Genomic DNA, 20,434 nt, shown 5'->3' on the forward strand with positions numbered 1-20,434 from the left:
CTGTACGCTGACTCGTCGTTCTTGCTAATGAGACCCACCACGGTCGTGTCATCAGCGAACTTAATGATGTGATTTGAACTGTGTGTTGCTACACAGTCATGAGTCAGCAGTGTGAATCCTATACATCCTTGTGGATGAATTATCTCAGTTGTTCTCCTGGCTGAAGTTTGGTCCGTTCACAGCATCCTGCCATGAGATTATATTTGTTCCAGACCACCGAGAATCCTCACGATAACTTTTATCAAGTGGAAAAAAGTTAGCCTGTTTATATTATGCTAACATAGCTGTGTCGCTAGCGGTCACGTAGCACATCGTTATATACCAGCTAGCCAACCTTCAGTAACCCTAGAAAACGTCACTGCTGTTTAGTTTTCTGCCTTCATTTTTGTTGGAAGTGATAGCAGAGCTGTACGTTTGAATTTGTTTCCAAAATCCCTCATTTAGATGGAAGCTAGCGAGCTAACTTCCTGCTAATTTCTAACTCTGTTAAATGTCATAAATTCCGTTTTGTTTTCATGGTTGCCTGGATGATAAACTCAATTGTTACACATGGTAGAGCAGAACGCTGATCATTTTATTACAGATGAAAGACTTTAGATAGTTTTTCAACTCTCAGTGATTTATGGACCTGCAGCAGCCATTTGAGCCCATGCTAGTGACGTCAGACTTAAAGACCGGATAAAGAGTGATATGAACATATCTATAATTTACCGGAATGAAAATGTCTGGAGCACACCAACAGATATTTGGAGATGGAAGAGAACTGGATATCAGCTGGTCTTACAGCTGCTATTCAGACTAGATGCATTCTTTTAGTAACATCTGATGCAAGAGCTGCCTCATGTTGCGTCCAGGTGGGGAAAGAATGAAAAGATAAACCATTTTCAACTATTTCCTTGCCGGTCGTGCAATCTAACTTTAAAACCGACCGCACAGCAAGTACAAACCATAGCTGGTGTTATCCGTGTACTTTCGCTCCTCTTTCGCTCCTCTTTCGCTAGCGCTTTGTTTGGCCCAGAAACATGGCCTCAACCAAAAATCATGGCCACGCCCCCTCTCGTGACATCACCCTCCAAAAGCCCTATTAGGCTAATTGTTGCGTCACTTCCGGTATTTCAGACAATCCCTTTCCGTCAAGGATTTTTAATTTGCTGTGGGTTTTTGTAATTTGTTGCAGGTTTTTTAATTTGTTGTGGGGTTTTTAATTTGTTGTGGGTTTTTGTAATTTGTTGTGGGTTTTTGTAATTTGTTGCAGGTTTTTGTAATTTGTTGTGGGGTTTTTAATTTGTTGTGGTTTTTTAATTTGTTGCGATTTGCACTTCCCAGCCACCGTAGAATAACCTTAGGTAGCCAAGTTTAACTAGCAACAACAATAAAATCTTAACCATTAGAAAAACCATAAAAAAAATTCACATTAGTTCCACAGATGCCATTAATTACAGCAACATTAATGAATGGTTTATTCAATCAGGATTTATAGTATATTATAGAACAGAAACAGCAATAGTGAAGGATATGAATGATCACTTATGGCCTCTGTCAGTGGAGTCATCTCTGTGGTTGTTCTACTAGACCTCAGGGCAACGTTCAATACTGCTGACCACAGTATACTACAGAGTTTTATTACAGAGATTAAAACACCATTGGTACTAATGGAACTGCACTGCAATGGTTTGTATCATATCAATCTAATCGATTCCAGTATATGCATGTAAATAGAGTCTTGCTCACACACAACAGTTAGTCACAGGGTTCCACAGGGTTCAGTGGTGACATCGATGCATTTTATATTCTAAATGCTTCCCTTGGGCAATATAATTAGAAACCTGCACATATTTTTTATTGCAGGGTCATCTGATCCAGCTGTAAATATATGCTTTGTAAAATTAGAGAGGATGTTTGTCTCCCAAATTTACTAACTTATTCTGTTCACAATTTTTTTGTGAACAAAATAAGTGACAATTTTTATTGCACAATTTTAAAGCATGTCTAGGTGGTGGGAGGCTTCCACTTGGCCACTCTCTGAATATCCTCTCTGTTTTTCGTGGATGATGTGGTTCTGTTGGCTTCATCAGGTGGTGGACTCCAGCTCGTACTGGAGCGGTTCGCAGCCGAATGTGATGTGGCCGGAATGAGAATCAGCACCTCCAGGTCTGAGGCCAAGATCCTCACCAAAAAAGGGTGGTGTGCCCACTCTGGGTCAGGGATGAGCTACTGCCCCAAGTGGAGGAGTTTAAGTATCTTGGTGTCTTGTTCATGAGTGAGGGGAGATGAGAGCTGGTGCTGTGGCTGCAGTGATACGGACATAGTACCAGTCCATCGTGGTGAAGACAGAGCTGAGCATAAAGGCAAAGCTCCTCTCCCAGTCAATTTACATCCCCAAGCTCATCTATGGTCACAAGCCTTGGGTAGTGACATGGATACAAGCAGCAGGAATTAGCTTTCTCCAAAGGGTGGCTGGCCTCTCCATTAGGGAGTCTGCCAGAGTAGAGCTCAAAGTACTCTAGAGCGGCTCTGCCACATCGAAAGGAGCCAATTGAGGAGGTTCGAGCATCTGACAAGGATGCTTCTGTTCTGGGTATGTCCCACCGGGATGAGGCCCCAGGGTAGAGCCAGGACACACTGGTGAGATTATATCTCTTAGTTGGCCTGGGAAACCCTTGGTGTTACCCTGGACAAACTGGAGGAGGTGGCTGGGGAGAGGGAGGTCTAGGTTTCTCTGCTTAGGCTGCTGCCCCCGTGACCCAGCTCCCGATAAGTGGAAGAAGATGGATGGATTGCTGGATGGTGTGTGTTGTCTGGCTTCTGCATAACAAAAAACAAAAAGAAATAACTTTAGTGGTTGAATGTTATGGGTGATTAATTAATTTTCCAGTTTATTGTTTTCCCTAATAAATAACAATATTAGTTTTAGTTTTAAAGAAGGTTTAGACAGATTTCTAAAACGTTTAAGTTTTCTTGTTTTACAAGAGGTGGTCAAATAAATTTGTTAAGCACTGTTACAATGAGAAATGCAGAATCAAGTCTAGTTATAAGGTGTTTAGTTAAAGAAGGCAAGGTTTCTATAGGAGATATACAGAAATCTGCATTTAAGCTTCTGAAATGCTTTATTGTTGTGTGAGCACTTCATTTTTCCATGTTGGACGTAAAATGCATAATTATGTAACGTCTTTGAACTAGTTTGCTCATTATAGCACTCGAGGTCAATCTCTTTATCACTGAGCTGTTGCAAATTAATAGACCACAAAAAAACAATTCTAGGAGAAAATAAAATATATTGCTTATAAGGAAAGATGATTGTGCGTCACAGTAAGTTTCAAAAGTTTTTTTAAATTAAGTTTTTGCCTCAGTGCAGTGAGCAAAATACAATGATTTGTGATTTATTTTAATACAGCTGCAATTAGTGTCGGGTATCGTAATGTGTCAAGTGGAAACATGGTATCCATGGATCCAATCCAAAGATGAACATCAAAAGCTGATATCTGCCACTTTGTTAAATTCCTTAAATATTTCACCTGCAAATATTTGATAACAGTATGATTCATGTGTAAATAAAGATGCATGTGACAAACTTGCTTCGCTATTCTCAATAGGTCCATCATCACACAACAGCAGGCACATGACCCAAAGTCAGAGTAACTAGAGCTCACACTCACCCAGCAGCAGCCCAGAAAGTTTTCAGAGCCAAAGAGGAGATTACAAAATAACTAAGCCGTTCTCTTTCTGACTGCGATAGTCAGCATTCCTAGCGAAACTAGGGAAATGGGTTATTAATGTTGTCCCTTTTATTTCTGTGCTCAGTTAGAGATTTACTCCCACCTTGTGTGTTTTTGTATTTATGCGGAGTTTACAACACCTTGCCTGATTTACCACAATGCATCTCACGACTGAAGAAACAATAGAGCTTGGACTCAATGACCAGGGGACAGACAATCCTGCATTTGGGGTAAGTGATGTGTTGTCTTTATCTGCTCTAAAGTTTCCAGATTGATTTTCTTTCTTCTTTCGGCGCACCGGCCGATCTTGATTGATTGTTTTGGTGTTATAAGACTCCAACTTTGTCACAAAGACAAATGGAAAACATATAATAACACAGAGTCACTACTTAAGATTTTGACAATGTTGTATGTTTGCTTATATTAGCAGACCAAAGTTAAAAAGAGCTACAGTGTAATATTCTTTCAATACAGCACTAAGAGCTAAATGTAAGCCACTCTGGAATGTGAAATCAACAAAGGGTGCATGTGTTGCCCAAAAGGAGGGATATGTAAGTGGAGCGGACTCCATGGCTGTTTGTGTATAAATGGGGAAAAAAAAGGTTAGACTGCATGTGGTGTTCAAGTGTACACAGCTGACTTTAAGGCTGATGTTTTCCTCTTCCTACCCATGGCAATTGACTGAAGAAAGAAAATTAGAACATAAACAAACTCCACTGCAGATGGGCAAGCACGTGAATCTGTCATCATCTGCAAAACTGGGCCTTATTTATCATATTTAGCTAACCTTGTATTATATATCAAAGCCTCCTCCTTTGGGGAAAATCACATGTTCATTTCACTTCTCTCTTTTAAGTTAGTTTTATTAAAGTGCATTGTATACAACATGCATCTACAATTGTCAAAGTTTTGTTTTAGCCTTTTTGGAAGAAAGGTCTACTTATATTTTTCTCTTAAATTTTAACCTCTACAATAGTTATCTGGCAAAAACATGCTAAAAACAAGTGTTATAAGATTATTGTGTCCCTTGAGTCTGTAGGATTTATAATACATTTATGATCCTATGTGATATTTCATTTGAGCAACAAAGTCACTTTGTGAGAAGGAAAATCAACACACACACACACATGCACACACCCCCACACACCTTGGAAGAGCAAGAGATACACGACTAAAGTAATAACAGCTCGGACATCACCTGTCTCAACAAGGCCACTTTTCATCAGTATGCCCTCTTGTGGAACCAGGACATATTGATAAAAAGTGTACTGTGGCATCCAAACCCATGAGTAGTTATGAATTAACAGACGACCAATATCCACACTGACCGAGAAGTACCTGGCACCTGGTGCAATCAAAGCAAGAGATCCAGAGACTACAGCCAGCACAATGGGAACAATAGTGAGATGCATGGACACGATAAGCCAACTCTGGTAGAAAACAGCATTTTAACTGAGCATCTGCTGAGCTAAGGATAAAGCAACTGCCTCGTCTCAGGTATGAGATCAAGGATGCAAGTAAAGAAAGCCCCTGTGGTGAAGAAGAATCAGGAAAGCTAATGTTAGTCGGTCAATTGAGACAATACTAGCACATTGCTGAAGAAGCTAACAGCAGTCCACGATCACTTGGCAGAACTTGATCACCTGACCATGAGGCAACTCCTGTACATAGCTTGACGGTTGAGGTTAAACGTTAAATAAACAATCAGCTTATCTATGAATAGCTCACTTGTCTCTTTAACTTCTTGTTTTATTGTCCTCTAAATCCAATTTTAATGTACAGTATTCCAAGAGCTCTGGAGCAAAAGTGGTGTGGCGGTGTATTAAAATGACCCTTTTTTTTGCTGTTTAATGTGATCAAACAGTGTTGAGATTACTTTTAATGGGAGAATGAAAAATCTAACTCAGTATATCAAAATCATCCATCCATCCATCTTCTTCAGCTTATCCAGGGCCAGGTCGTGGGGGCAGCAAGTTAAGCAGAGAAGCCCAGACCTCCCTCTCCCCGGCCACCTCCTCCAGCTTATTTGGCACCAAGGTGTCCCCAGGCCAGCCAAATAAGAGATATGATCTCTTCAGTTTGTCCTAGGTCTGCCTTGGAACCTCCTCCAGGTGGAACATTCCCAGAACACCTCACTCAAGAGAAGCCCAGGAGGCATCCTTATCAGATGCCTGAACCACCTCAACAGGCTCCTTCCGATGTGGAGGAGCAGCGGCTCTACTCTGAGCCCCTCCCAGATGGCTGAATTACCCTTGGGAAGAAGCCCATTTCCGCTGCTTGTATTTGCAATTTCTCCAATCCTGCTGTCTATCTCCCGCTCCCTTCTCCTGTCACTCGCGAACAAGACCCTGAGATACTTAAACTCCTCTACTTGGGCAGGAACTCAAACCTGACCCAGAGTGGGCACTCTACCCTCTCCGGGTGGAGGTTGGAGAGGGTATCAAAACCCAGACATGGTTTTGTAGCATATTGTTTGCCTCAGTTTTGAAAGGATGTAGTGTATAGTCATTTTATTAAGTAGCATCTTACATAATAAACAAACCTAAAAACATTATCAAATAGACTTTTGGCAGTTCACATTGAGATGTCTGTAGAGTGAAAAGCATTTTAAACATTAAAGTGAGAAATCTGACTCAGTAACTCAAAACCCAGACAAATAAAAACAATGCCGCAACAACTGAAGATTTGTTCAGCTGACCCTGAAGTGAACAGCTTACCCACATCCAGTCATATGTATTTCTGTTATCTGTAGATGCTGGGTTACAGGAAGAGAGCCACTAGATGGAAGCAAATGATAACTGAAGCAAATGTCTGAAGATGCTTCTTGCTGGAGAGGAAATGTGGTACAGATGGGTTTGCAACTGAGTGGTTGAGACTGATGGAATGGTGACATTCACACAACAAGATGTCAACTTTGTTTGAAGAGATAAGTGAGTGCAGAGCAGTCAAAGGAGCTTGCAAAGAAAGGTGTCTGGACTTCTTTAAGTTGCTTGAAGACGTTTCACCTCTCATCCGAGAAGCTTCTTCAGTTCTAAGGTCAAATGGTGGAGAGTCCCAGATTTAAACCCAGTGGGAATATCCCCCCAAAGAGGGGAAAAAAGGACCCCCTGATAATCATCTAATCACATGAGTCAAGGTGTGAAAATGGGTGTGGGTCACAATCAGCCAGAGTTTCGGGTGAGCTCATTGTGAAACCTGGCCCCACCTTATCATGCGATTTCCTGAGGTCAGATGGCCCAGGATGTGAGTGGGCGTTAAGGCGTCTGGGAAGGGACTCAAAACTGGATTATAGATGGCAGACAGTTGGTGTCGTAAACCACTGCCTCTGTTCAAAGATGGTCGCTCACAGTGGACATAGATGGCTTTTTCATTCCTCTTTCAAACCATCTGTCTCTCTCTGTCCAAAATGTGAACATTGGCATCCTCGAAAGAGTGCCTTTATCCTTAGATGCAGATGGACTGCTGAGTCTTGTCCTGTGGAGGTGGCTCTTCTATGTTGTGCCATGCGCTTGTGAAGTGGCTGTTTGGTCTCTCCAATGTAGAGGTCTGGGCATTCCTCGCTGCACTGTACAGCATACACCACATTGTTAAGTCTGTGTTTTGGAGTTTTGTCTTTCGGGTGAACCAGTTTTTGTCTGAGTGTGTTGCTGGGTCTGAAATGCACCGGGATGTCATGCTTGGAGAAAACTCTCCTGAGTTTCTTCTGATACACCGGCTACATAGGGGATGACAATGTTGTTGCGTCTGTCCTTCTTATCCTCCCTCGCTGGTGTCTGTCTTCTTTTCTGTGCCTCTTTGCTGACTTTAAGAACGCCCATTTAGGATAGCCGCATGTTTTGAGTGCTTCCTTTACATGTGTGTGTTCCTTCTTTTTCCCTTCAGGCTTAGAGGGAACATGTTCTGCCCGGTGGTGTAGGGTCCTAATTACTCCAAGTTTGTGTTCCAGAGGGTGATGGGAGTCAAAGAGGAGGTACTGGTCCGTGTGTGTGGGCTTCCGGTAAACTTCGATGTTGAGGTTGCCGTTCTCTTCAATGTGCACAGCGCAGTCCAGGGGCCTGTTCTTCGTACCTCGCTAAGTAAGTTAGCTGGATTAGATTGTTGACGATTTCGCGATGATCCTGGATCGTTCGGTTCCCCGAAGCTCATCCGGGACTTGCTGTCATAGCAACAGAGCCGTAAGCGTAAACCTGCTCGGGAGCAGGTTTACTTTATGTAAACAGGATTAGATCGCGGCCACGCAGGTATGTCCGCTTCATTTATACGAAAGCAACAGCGATATTCCACCACTGTTTCACCATAAATAAATAACATCAATGTAACTAAAGATAATGCAGCACTTGATCCTTGTATTGATGTCACACAGATACATACAGGTCATTTCCTAAAAAAGGGAAATGAACTATTAACATTCTATTACATGTATGTGATTATTACAGATGTAATTCATATTTCAGAGTAGTAATTGTAAATTACTTCGTGTAATCAAGATGAGAGACCACGGCTATAAAAGCGAAGGTGGATTTGGGAAGCCTGTCGCAGCCATGTCCTGTCCGTATACGCGAGCCACCCATTGCGGAAGGTGCAAGATTGATAAGGAGAGTCCTCAGAATTCAGCGTATATTGCGGGAAGACAGGATCCTTTAGCTCAGCGCGACAGTGTGCTCATGAGAGATATCGATATTCCCGTGAGGGTATTATTACTTAACCAACTTGTTGACGAGGGGGTGCAGGACCACCACCTGTCTTTTTTTCCTCTGCCCTTTTCTTGGTTGCTGTTATGAACAAACTAACAGAGTATTACAGGCCAGTATTACCTTGCCAAGAGACGAAAAGCAATCTAAGAGATAAATATTACCATTCTGTAGAATACTCCTGTATTCCACTTTTACTTGTTCCCATGTTCTTGTGGGTCCTGTTGTGGCTCTAATGTGAAAGGGGATATAATATAACATATTATGATATAATATAATGCCATATGATATTGGACAATATAGTGTCATATGATAGATCTACCCTACCGCCTACTGGTGTTGGCCAGAGGGGCCGATGGCGCGATATGGCAGCCTGGCTACAACCGTAGCTGCCTCCACCAGTGTGTGAATGTGGGAGTGAATGAATAGTGGTATCGTAAAGCGCTTTGGGTGCCTTGGAAAGCGCTATATAAACCCAATCCATTATTATTATTATTATTAAATTACCTACGAGTTTGATTTGTCAGCAACTTTCTGCCAGCCCTCTCTCCTTGCTTTTGCAGCCTTTGCAGTGTTCTCTTGCGTTTTAATTAAACTCTGAAACTCCTGAAATCCCTCACTCATGAGTTCTTGCTCTGCTGCCGGAAAATACCGAGCACGCCCCTTCGACATTTTCGCCGACCAATCAGCGGGTTGCCGATCAATGTTTCTACTATCGATGCGTAGCCCCTTTTACGACACCCAGTGATGTCACATTACTGCGTCCAGCTGTACTAATCGTCAACAGCAGGTGTGTTCGGGGAACCGGATTAGCGAGCTCACGGTTAGCGCGATGGTTTGGTCTTGGATGTGTCATTTGATCTTGGATGTAGTAAGCGACGTACGAAGAACAGGCCCCAGGAAAGGCAAACAGTCGTCCTTTGTGTCTTCCCTAGTGAACTTGATGTTTTTATCCAAGGCGTTAATGTTCGCAGTGAAAGATTCCACTTCTTGTGTCTTGATTTTGACCCAGGAGTCGTCTACATATCTGTACCAGTGGCTGGATACTCTTCCTTTGAAAGAGCCTTCCTTTCCAATTCCTCCATGTAAAGGTTGGCTACAATAGGTGACACAGGGGAGCCCATGGCACAGCCATGTTTTTGTCTGTAGAAGCCTTCGTTGTATTTGAAATATGTTGTGGTAAGGCAGAGGTCTAACAGTGTGCAAATCTGATCGGGTGTGAAGTTGGTCCTGTCTTCTAAGGAGCTGTCTTCTTGTAGTCGTTTTCTGACAGTGTACACTACCTCCGTGGTGGGTATGCAAGTGAAGAGAGAGACTACATCAAAGGACACCATGGTTTCATCTGGATCCAGGGTAAGTTTCTGGACCTTGTCGGTGAATTCGGTGGAGTTGTTGATGTGGTGTGGGGTGTTCCCCACGAGAGGTGCAAGGATGGTAGCAAGGTGTTTTGAAATGTTGTAAGTAGCTGAGTTTATGCTACTGACGTGGGACACCTTCCTTGTGGATTTTAGGAAGTCCGTAAAAGCAGGGTATGGCATCCCCTGGGTAAAGGCGGTGATATGTAAGGCGGTCAATGATTTTGTCCTTTTCAAGGTCTTGAAGGCAAGCTATAACTTTCTTTTTTCTTTTTTCTTTGTAGCTGCTTGTGGGGTCTCGCTTTAAGGCTTCGTAGGTATTGTTGTCACTGAGGAGAGTAGTGATCTTTGTGTGGTAATCTGTAGTGTTTAGGACCACGGTGTATCTTCCCTTATCAGCTGGTAAAATAGTGATGTTGTGATCTTTGCTCAGGGAAGCGACGGCCTTCTTTTCTTGTATTGTGAGGTTGGACGGAGGGACTTTGGCACTGGAGAGGGAGTGGAGTTAGAGTGGAGACTGTAAGCCTAAACCCAACACTCCAAAACCTAACAAACTTAACAGCCTAACACCCCTAAACATTGTGGACAGGCTTCCCAAAAGAGTTGATGCTGTTATACCTGCAAAGAGTTGTGCAACACGAAATTAAATCCTATGGATTAAGAACGGATTGTCACTCAAGTTCATACAGCTGTGAAGCCAGACGAGCAAATACATCTGGCAATATAATGTCGCTATAGCTTTGTGTTAAATGAGGTTAAACTGCGGTTTATTTCTTGTTTGAGCTGCTCCAGGTTTTCATATTATTTTAGAGGACTTTGTGAATGACACTTTTCATTTTGGATTTTAGGTCTCATATGTCCATACTAATGTTCTCTAAATCCAAACAAACTTTGGCAGCATAGGTGGTTGGACCCGTTCACTCTCAGCACCCCTTTTGTTTGACCTGACTGTCTGTTGGCATTACTATGAGGGTAAATATGTTGTAAATGTGAGAGCTTGTAAAATTAAAGGAGAGAATGTGTAGAAAAAATATGAACTTGTAATTTGAAATGCTTGCATGTAAAAAATGTTCACATACTTGTGATTTAAATTTATAGAAAAAATATTCACAAATTCAAGGATGGACATTTTCTCAAATATATAACGAGAACTGCAAATTTTTGTATTGTTATTTGTTTTACTATGTACAACTGCAACCATGTGATCAAAACCAGTCAAAAATAGAGTCTTTGTAGAAATGGTGCACAGTGGCACTGCTTCGGGATATTGTGTTACAACCAGAAATAATAAAAATCACTATCCGCTTGGATGCTGGTGAAATTGCTCAATGAGGTCCATGCCAATGCACTCAATGGAACCTCCATTAATGATAGCAGGTGCAAAGACACTAGATGCCAGGACCGTGGAGAGATATCAGAAGTGGAAGTGTGATTAAACGTTGGACTCCACTGGCTGCAATGGGGATGCACCACAGGGCCTCCTTGGGGCTGAGATCGGCCATCAGCTGTGGGTCCCTGCCAGCTCCCTGCTGCAAGGTGATCCTTAGCCAGCATTATGGCCAGCTTGAGACTTGCTGGCTGATGACAGCCAAACTGACTCTGCTGTTTATGCTGGGAACCCCTCCATAAGCTGCATCAGTGTCAGCATGTTCAACAGCTAAGCTTCCCCCAGGCTACTCAATTGTGGAGCCTCCTAGTGTAGGCGAATGGCTAATCTCTCACCCCCATCTCCCCTTCCAGGAACCAATAGCAGTGATGCTCATGCAAGAGTCCCAGTCGGTCCATGATGATTTGCTGGATGTTGAGAAAGCAATTCCTAACAACCACCTAAAGGCTAAGCTCTAAGCCGCCACTTCTACCAGAGGCAGCAGCCACAGTGAGCATTCATTCTCGGGTGGCCAGCACGTCTCCGCCGTGGCCTGTAAAACTTCAGGGAAGTCCTGGGGGTCCTCCCTCTTGTCCATTGGGTGGAGCGTCAATGCTCGGACTCTGGGGAGCAGGAACAGCGGTAGTGAGGAGCCAGCCCAAGCAAGCAGACATTTGAGCAGCCTTATCTGCCGCTTGGACTGTTCCTGCCGCTTGTCTAGAAGGTGGCGCTGTGTCCCCACCAGGTCAGTCACTATCTTGGCTTGCACCTCCACTGGCTGAGCAGACCACGAATCCATCGTGACATGCCTAAGTTTTTGGAACGCTATAGCAACAACCCAGACAGTTTATCCAGTTTATATAATGCTTTTTAAACACTCTTTCTCCAGCCGACACCACAAAACTGAACACACTGGTCCATCCCTCCCCTAGAACTGAGCCACAAACAACACGCCTCCACGGTGACTTAAAGTGTGATGTACTGATGCCCCTGAGTCACAAAGCTGTGATACAGAATGAGGGCTCTGAGGTGAAGTAAAATGCTCTTTTACTGCCAATAGTGGAGCAAACTGAGTAAAAAGACACTGCTGACATATGGACAGAATGTCTGTCAAATTTCAGAGCGAAAGCTAATGTCAGGGCAGCACACTGATCAGTGTATTTATGGCTAGTTAGCTAACACCTTTACCATTAACTAAAATAGTCATGAAGGATTTTCATGTCTGTGTTGGTTTCCTCATTAATCACAGTAGTAATGTACTAAATAAATATTTGAAGGAACCTTACAGTGGCTCTCTGTGCTCTGTGGCTGTGAATCCACCATGGCATACAAGACAGTGGGGAATGAGACTACTTGGTCTTCTTTTTCTTTGATTGGCTGACGCCCAATCTTGTCACACTCTCTGTGGTTTTAGTCATATTATTAAAATCTTTGATCCCTTTGTTTCTTTTCTCACCACTTATCTTGCATCCACACCTTTATATATTACGTTGTATGGGGTATTTTCATGACAGGCTATCAGGGGTTCTGACCCTACACTATTTTCTCCATCATAGCATAACCAGATGTCCAGTAAGAGAGATTCTTGTGGTCTCTCCAGAAGATAAATAACTGCTCAATCCCCTCCAACCAGCATTTGCACTTGTCTAATGGTAGCATTACACTCCCAGTAGCTCACATTTCCTGACATCATATTTCCTTTCAGCAGCACACAGACGCTGGGAGAAAAAGCCACATGGGTTTAACTTACCATCTGGGGCCAATCACTTAAAGGCCAGTTTAGTAAGAGTACTATTGTTTTTCATAAATTACTGATAATAAATAGCAAAAAGAAAGCACTGATAATTGCATGGAGGGTGTCCATGCAATTTTAGAAGGAGCAGAAATGCTATTGTTTGGACATTTTTTCTGCTTTTACATAGACCAGCAAGGGCATTAGTAAGACCAAATGGCATCACCAAGTATTTAAAATGTCCCAAATGAGTGGTAAAAGTAGTTTTCCACTCATCCTTTTCTTTTATGTTTATAAGCATTACACAGATCTAATTTTGTAAAAAAAATTATGGTGCCTCAAAAGCTGAACTGAACAGAAGTAATCTGGTGATTTGATATAACCCCTGGTAACCCCCAGCAATCAGAAAATGGCCTAAGAGTCTTACTCTTCTTTTAGACAAAGAAAAACTTCATAGGAAGGAAAGCTTTAACACTTTTTAAGCTCTCACAATTGATACCAATCACTGTGGAAGAAGTGGGGTGAATGGCTATGGTCACTGAGGCCAGAATTACTTGTCACAATTACGGTGCACATTTGGTCTATAAATGTTGCACATGCTTGTGTTGGCCCAAAGACAAACCTTGTTTAGATAAAGCCGTATAGGTATGGCAGCTGAGTCTCTTGAGTCCAGTGTTTGGCCAGATAATTCTGTCGTGTTTTGCAAGAAGTTATTAGCAACAGATAAATACTCAGATAAGATAGGGGAGCTGTTACTGGCAGGCCAGAGGATCCCAGGGACAGTGGAGGAAGAAAGTGGTGGAGACTGGACAGGCAGTTGAGTAAAAGGGGAATATGTCTTTTGTAAGCAGGCAAGCAACTTAAAGAGACAGATAAGTGAGACAGTGAACCTGAGCTCAGTTTTCCCACAAAGCACAGGCATTGCATTTCACCAGGAAGTCACAGACCAACAGAAATTCAGGATTCATAACTGCCAACGCAGGGGCAAAGCAAGAGGATCACAGAGCCACATTACTACCATGCATGTAGTAATGCCATCTGGCAGAATATGGAAGCACAATACTACCACAAGCAGTTAAGGAAATGGAATACAAGTATTACAGAAAAACCAGAAGCTCCAACTGGAGGCAGCATCTGTAAAGAAAAAAAAAAGCAACTCCAGCTGAGAAAGTAACACTTTCACAGCAATTTGCAGGAGCACTTACTAAAAGATTTGAGTGTATGTTGGCCTTTTATGTAAAAACATACATACAAGCTCAAATATATACATACATAAAAAAAAAAATCCTAAATAAATTCAAACTTGTGCATACAATTAATTGGGATTTAAAGTAATTAAAATTTCAAACAGTTGCTGAAATGATGCAGAGGAAGAAATGCATTGCAGTGGATTAAACTAATTATTGCTAAATTAATGACTAATTAATGACTAATGACTTTTGCTGTGCTTCTCTTAAAGGACAAAGATGACGAACAGCCACAGCTGACAGCTGATCCTGGGGAGTCTCACACAGAGGAAACCCTAGAAGAGACAACAGGAAAAAAAATAGATTTAGTTTACTCCCTTAATGACAGGCCACCATGGTACCTCTGCATTTTGCTTGGCTTCCAGGTAAATTTATCTGCTGACTTGTTTAGCCCAGTGTCACAGCAGAAAACTGTATCTAACCTTGCTACTACTGCAGGAAAACATTCTGCTTTCATTTATTGAACATCTTTGATTGGCTGTAGCTCTGGAGGTAGAGCCGGTCATCTACTGATTGAAAGGTTGGTAGGGCAAGCCAGCCTGCTCAAGTCTGCGTGCCAAGGTATCCTTGGGCAATATAGTAAACCCCAAGTTGCTTTCCAATACATTCACTGTGAAAGTGTGACTGTTAGAAAGACAGCACTTAGGTGCAGAAAAAAAAAGTGCTTGTGTGAATGGGCGAATAAGTGCTTTGAGTGCTCAAATAGAAAAGGGGTATATAAGAAACAGTCCATTTACTCTTATAATGAAGCCTCTTGATGTTAGATCAATGCCAAAGCAAGGAGACAAACCTACAGCTCTGTAAAAATAAAGTTGCATAGGCTAAACCAATTCTCATTTACATCTACAGCAAATGCGAGGTCAAATTAGCAGTCATTATTTATAATCCCAAATTCCCAACCTTCTCAATTTCTTTTTGAGACAATTAAAAACCTTCTATAACTCAGTAACTTAATGATAGATATTGCACCATCAGCTTCCTTCTGCAGTTTAGTGCTGGACAGTTAGGAAAGTGGGTTTGTCAGTATTTTCCAGCTTTTTAATACAGAGAAAGAGAAGTGTAACTAAAGCTGAGGTAAATGTAGTTGAAATTATAACTAGAAGATTTCCATAATCCTGACAAGTTGATGGTAATGTCTTTTTTGTTGTTGCAACATTTGCAAACTAAAAAATAAACAATAATTCAAAATTCAAAAAATGACATTAATGTAGTTAAAGAAAATGTCTCACTTTAAAAAGGGGTGATAATTAATGTGTGTTGGCAACAGTATGTATTTACTCACAATAAGGTCTGTCAGTACCCTAACCCTGATTCTTTAGTGATTCGTTAGCGACTTTAGTGTAAAGTCACATGTTAGCGACTTTAGTGTAAAGTCGCTAACATGTGAGTGCTTGTATGTGTGAGACGGTTCTAGACATGAGCAGAAATGAGTAAGGGGGATTTTGAGTAAAAAGGGAGGGAAAGCTAAATATGACATGTAATTTTCTTTGCACTTTTAGTTAAACTATTTTAAGTCGTGTCAAAACGTTTTTGGAAATGGGACTTTATTTTATTAATAACATACAAGAGTGTGGGTAAGACATGCAGCAAAGACTAGAATGTCAAGAGTTAATTTCATGGCTGATTAGCAACAGCATTTCAATCATTCAATAACATTATTTACAAAACCTGCAATATGGTTAAAATCCAAAGTGTGGTCACAAGTTAGTAGTTTAGATATTTTCAAGGTTATAATAATACCAGTTTTCTTTCAGGCTGAGTGACCTTGGTTGAACCAACGACAAGGAAAATACGATCATGCTGTAAAAAATATATTAAATTTAAGCTCCAAGGCTGGCATGTTGAAATGACCAAAATATTGGTGACTTTATTTTCTCCTGTAGCATATTATTGATTTGTATTTATTTGAAAATAATCTGTTAGCATTTTAGCATATATGTATATATGACCACTCACTCAAATCTTTTAATAAGTGATGCTGAAGGTTCTATTGTGTCTTTTAACTGGACATGGCAAAAAGCCATTTATGTTACTGATTAGGATTGACCACAAAATATGAATGTTGGGCAAAATGTAAAATCTTTTAGGTTTATACATCTGGAAAGAGTAACTTCTACCAGCCTATCTCATTCCACAAGGAATCCTCACTGCCATGGAACTGATATCTCCCTGATTGTTGCAGGTTTGGAAAATGATTAAAACAAACAATGCCCATGTTTTCCACCCCTGTGTGAAGTATAGTAAAGCCTTGAATGTCAGCTGCAAAGACATAAAAGGATATGACATTTTTGCTAATACTTGTGGCATTACCTTCTTTTGTCAGCATTGGTGAAACACCAAGGATACCCGCTCCATTGCCCATATTATTTATTTATTTATTTTTTTACAAATCACTTAACATTTCTGGACGACATTGACAAACTAGGTTGTGTTGATAGGAGAATTAGCTCTGACCACACCGATGGTGTTGTCAATGACATATAATGTGTTTTGTACTTGGCTGCAAGCAGCCTTAGTGAGTCCAGATATATGTCTGTGCATCACTCAAATTAGATTAAAGTGTGAGACATCTGAGACTGAACATATCCTGCCAGCCAGGCCGTTGTGTTTTGATGTAGCAGATACAAGATTGTTATTATTCTAGCTGACCACACTAGTTCTGAGTTACAAGAAATAGCCTTTGTCATAATGATTTAAAGCAAAGAAACACTGATATAGGGAAACTCTTATTGCTTACTGAGTAGAGAACATCAGATAAACCGGTATTACTGTTTTAGATTTAGACATTTCCTCAATTACACTTGGCATCTGATCTGTACGCAGATATTTTGAGATAATGACATCCAGTACAGTCTGGTATGAAATTAATTCTCATCTATGTCATTGCACATTGTGACTGTTTTTCAATAAAAAACAACAACACAGCAAGCATTAAAGTCAAATAAAAAGGAGTTTTATGAAAATAAAAACACAAATTAATCTGTATAAAAAGAAAATACGTTTAATCCTTTAAAATCTCTCTATTATTCCACTTTCTGCAGCATTACATTCTTGCTTTCGGTGGCATCATTGCAGTTCCACTGATCTTGGCTGAACCGCTCTGTATAAAGGACAACAACATTGCTAAAAGTCAGCTGATCTCCACCATATTCTTTGTGTCAGGATTGTGTACGCTGCTGCAGACAACTGTTGGAAACAGGTAACACCCTTTTATGATTTCAGTGAACCAAAGCAGACGAAGACACAAGAGTTCACACAAGAATTTCCACTTGTGTAATATCTTTTGGCACTAGCTTTGCAGTGCGCAAACTGAGACAATGCCCCACCTAAGAATGAGTGAGCGTTTTATTTGTTTGGCACACCTGATATTGGGGAAGCATTTCTTTGTTCAGTGAGGATTTTTGAGGATTAATATAAGTCTTCCTAAAACACATCCACAAAGGATCTAAAGTAACAGCCCAGCTCCTGTAGTGGTTCATGTGAACTTAGAGAGAGCTGAGGCTCAGGTGTGAAATGTATAGTTTTCAGGGTTTTTATCGGTTTTCAGCATTATTTTGTTATCGTTTTTATCGTTTACTCGGTTTTCCTGGGTCTTTTCACGTTTGTTATGAATAAATTTTCTTTTTTTCGGTACCGGTACTAGTTTTATTTTGTTGTATTTATCCGCGACACCTTAAAGGCCGGTCCATGAAATGTGAATAGTTGGTTTTTGTATTATATGATTTATTTATTACATTTTATGTGGAGTGTATAAAAAAAACCCCGAAGCACATACAATTCACAACAGAAGTGCTCCAGGATGCTAGGGGCAGTGTTGAGCTTTTGTTACCTAGTGGCTACACAAGCCAGGAAGTACCAACGACTTGGTGTGTGGTAGTAACAGGTAAACATTTTTTAAAATTATTTGAATATATATGAATGCCTGTGTATAAATACACAAACAATACACACATGCTTTCAATTGTGTAATTTAAGTGATCTAGGTAGCTCTGTTTTGGAAGTTCAGTTAACGCTATAAGTGTGTTTTGGAGTTTGTACGTGCTTTGTCTCTAGGGGCTACCGTATATATTTTTATATATATTTATATATAAACATATATATATAAAACCACAGGTTTTTTTTTACATTAGTAATTCCTTTTGTGCATCATTTTATATAGTTATTAATAATAAATTAATTAAAGCAGTAAAACAACCTGAAGAGCCGGTTGGGAGCCGAAAGAGCCGGCTCTTTTTAGTGAGCCGAGCCGAAAGAGACAGTTCTCTAAAAAGAGCCGGAAATCCCATCACTAGTTTTTCAGTTTAAGTTTCAATTTTATTTCTATAGCACATTTAAAAGACCAAGGTACATCAAAGTGCTTCACACAAGAGCCGCATTTACGGGGTTACAGCAATAGAGTGACGAAGAAAATACAGTTATCATTACGGAAAAGTTTCAGATAAGTGGCATGGCACAAACGCAAACTGAGTAAAAATTTAAAATCGAATTTGTTTCAAAGGCTAGCTTAAACAAGTGAGTTTTTAAACGTGATTTGAAGGATTGAATGGATTCCAACGGATTGACTGTTTTTATTATCGGGCTACAGAAAACTTAAAATGAGCTTTTCAGGTTACTGCCAGGACTTGCTGGGAAGTCCTACCAAGGAGGGGTTAACATTAATATCGCACTACAGCCAAATCCTTTGTTTAAAGAATGAACACTATGGGTGTATTTTATTTAGTTTGAAATTTTTTCTCTGGATGTTTGAATTAGTTTTAAACACAAACTGCATTCTCACTCTTCATTATGAGCATATGGCACGGGGAAAATAGGTACATAACTATGACACGAGTGTAGTCTAAACTAAGAGGAAAGAAATAACATTTGTTTTCATTCCCAAAAAATACATTACAGGACTCTGTAACAACAAAGCTTGACTACCCTTTGGCAGATTACAGTATAATAAAACCAATGGATTGTACACTATACTATACATTTGCAGATAGGTTTTACAAGCACTAACTGATTTGTAAAATGCTGTAAATTAAATTAAATCAGAAAAACACTGTCATATCATAGATAGACTAGGAAATAAACAAACGATTGATCGATACAGGTTGTCGTAAGCTCTATGCAGACAGGTACACATACCACCAAGTCAGATAATGATTGATGGGCTAAGGGAGGAAGACAGGATGAATTGAATGTCACATGTGATATTTTTGACAAACTTAAAATATCAGGAAAGGGATTCCATTTGTGATAATCAACTGCCAATTCCTAAAGTGTCTAAATGAAGAATGAACCATGGTTCCTCCTCAGCTATAAATAATAAGTCCGCCTAATCTGTGCAGCAATTTATTTTGACAGTTAAATGATTATGTGTGGAGAAAAACATCAGCATGATTATTGTCCGTTTGCCACTTAAGGTTAAAGTTAACTTTTAGGCCAATCTTATGGATTGTTATTTCATGAGATTGATCTATATACGTATATACCTGTGTGAGAGAGTAAAATCAGTGTAGTTATTTTGAAATTTGATTAAAATAATCCTTTTGAAACAGAAAGACTCATTTTTATAATTTTCTTTTGTTTGTGTGGGAAGCAGTGTAGCCATATATCACAATGCAGCGTGGCGCTCCACAATTGAGCTCAAGCTTGCTATTGTAACACTAAGCCCGAGCAATTAACTAAGAGTTAAGTGTTCCTCCTACACAGTTTGGCAAAAGCTTGAACATACAACAATAGAATTTGAGAAAATACTTTGAGTGAAGTACTTCAGTACTTTAAGTTTCTTTGGTTTCATTCCCCTTTGAAAAAGAGAAATGTTTCATTGTATCATGTATCATTTTGGTGCAAAACGTGCATAAGAAAGTATTACAGCATACAAAATGGTAGCAATTGAAACAGACTCTTGAAACCATAGAACCTAGTAATAATACTTTGTTTTCTGACTAAGGAGAAAACGATCTGCTAATAAAAATTATCTTCAGGTTTGCTTTGAGTATACAAAGACAAGCGTAATCAGAAGAGACTTTACATCATTTGGTCAAGTGACCTTTGACCTTTAACTTTAAAATTATTGACTTGCAGGTTACCAATCCTCCAGGGTGGCACATTCAGTTTCATCACACCAACCCTGGCAATTCTTGCATTACCCAAGTGGCAGTGTCCTGTGCCAAATGTACCTGTGAAACCATTGGTGCAGTTTCATAATGGCACCAGTCCACTACAAATGGAAAATTCAGATGAGGTCTGGATGACAAGAATGCGTGAGGTATGTTCACTTGTGTGGTTAAGAAACAAGGTGTGTGTGTGTGTGGGGGGGGAGGTGTGGCATTTTCAAAA

The 20,434-nt window shown here is 40.4% G+C and overlaps 1 protein-coding gene across 1 annotated transcript in view; it reads left to right on the forward strand.

The window, feature by feature from the left end:
- Positions 1–3,635: 3,635 nt before the first annotated feature.
- The window catches only part of si:dkey-106n21.1 (solute carrier family 23 member 2), a gene marked incomplete in the record, with an annotated part of 67,050 nt that continues 50,251 nt past the window's right edge, over positions 3,636–20,434 (forward strand). The window contains 4 exon segments of the mRNA XM_005951643.2: positions 3,636–3,946; positions 14,320–14,472; positions 17,149–17,306; positions 20,180–20,363. Of these exon segments, the coding sequence (XP_005951705.2) occupies positions 3,875–3,946; positions 14,320–14,472; positions 17,149–17,306; positions 20,180–20,363 (567 nt within the window).

Source organism: Haplochromis burtoni, unplaced genomic scaffold (assembly GCF_018398535.1).
Source record: "Haplochromis burtoni strain Fernald_Lab_line unplaced genomic scaffold, NCSU_Asbu1 Contig_1081, whole genome shotgun sequence".
NCBI lineage: Eukaryota > Metazoa > Chordata > Actinopteri > Cichliformes > Cichlidae > Haplochromis > Haplochromis burtoni.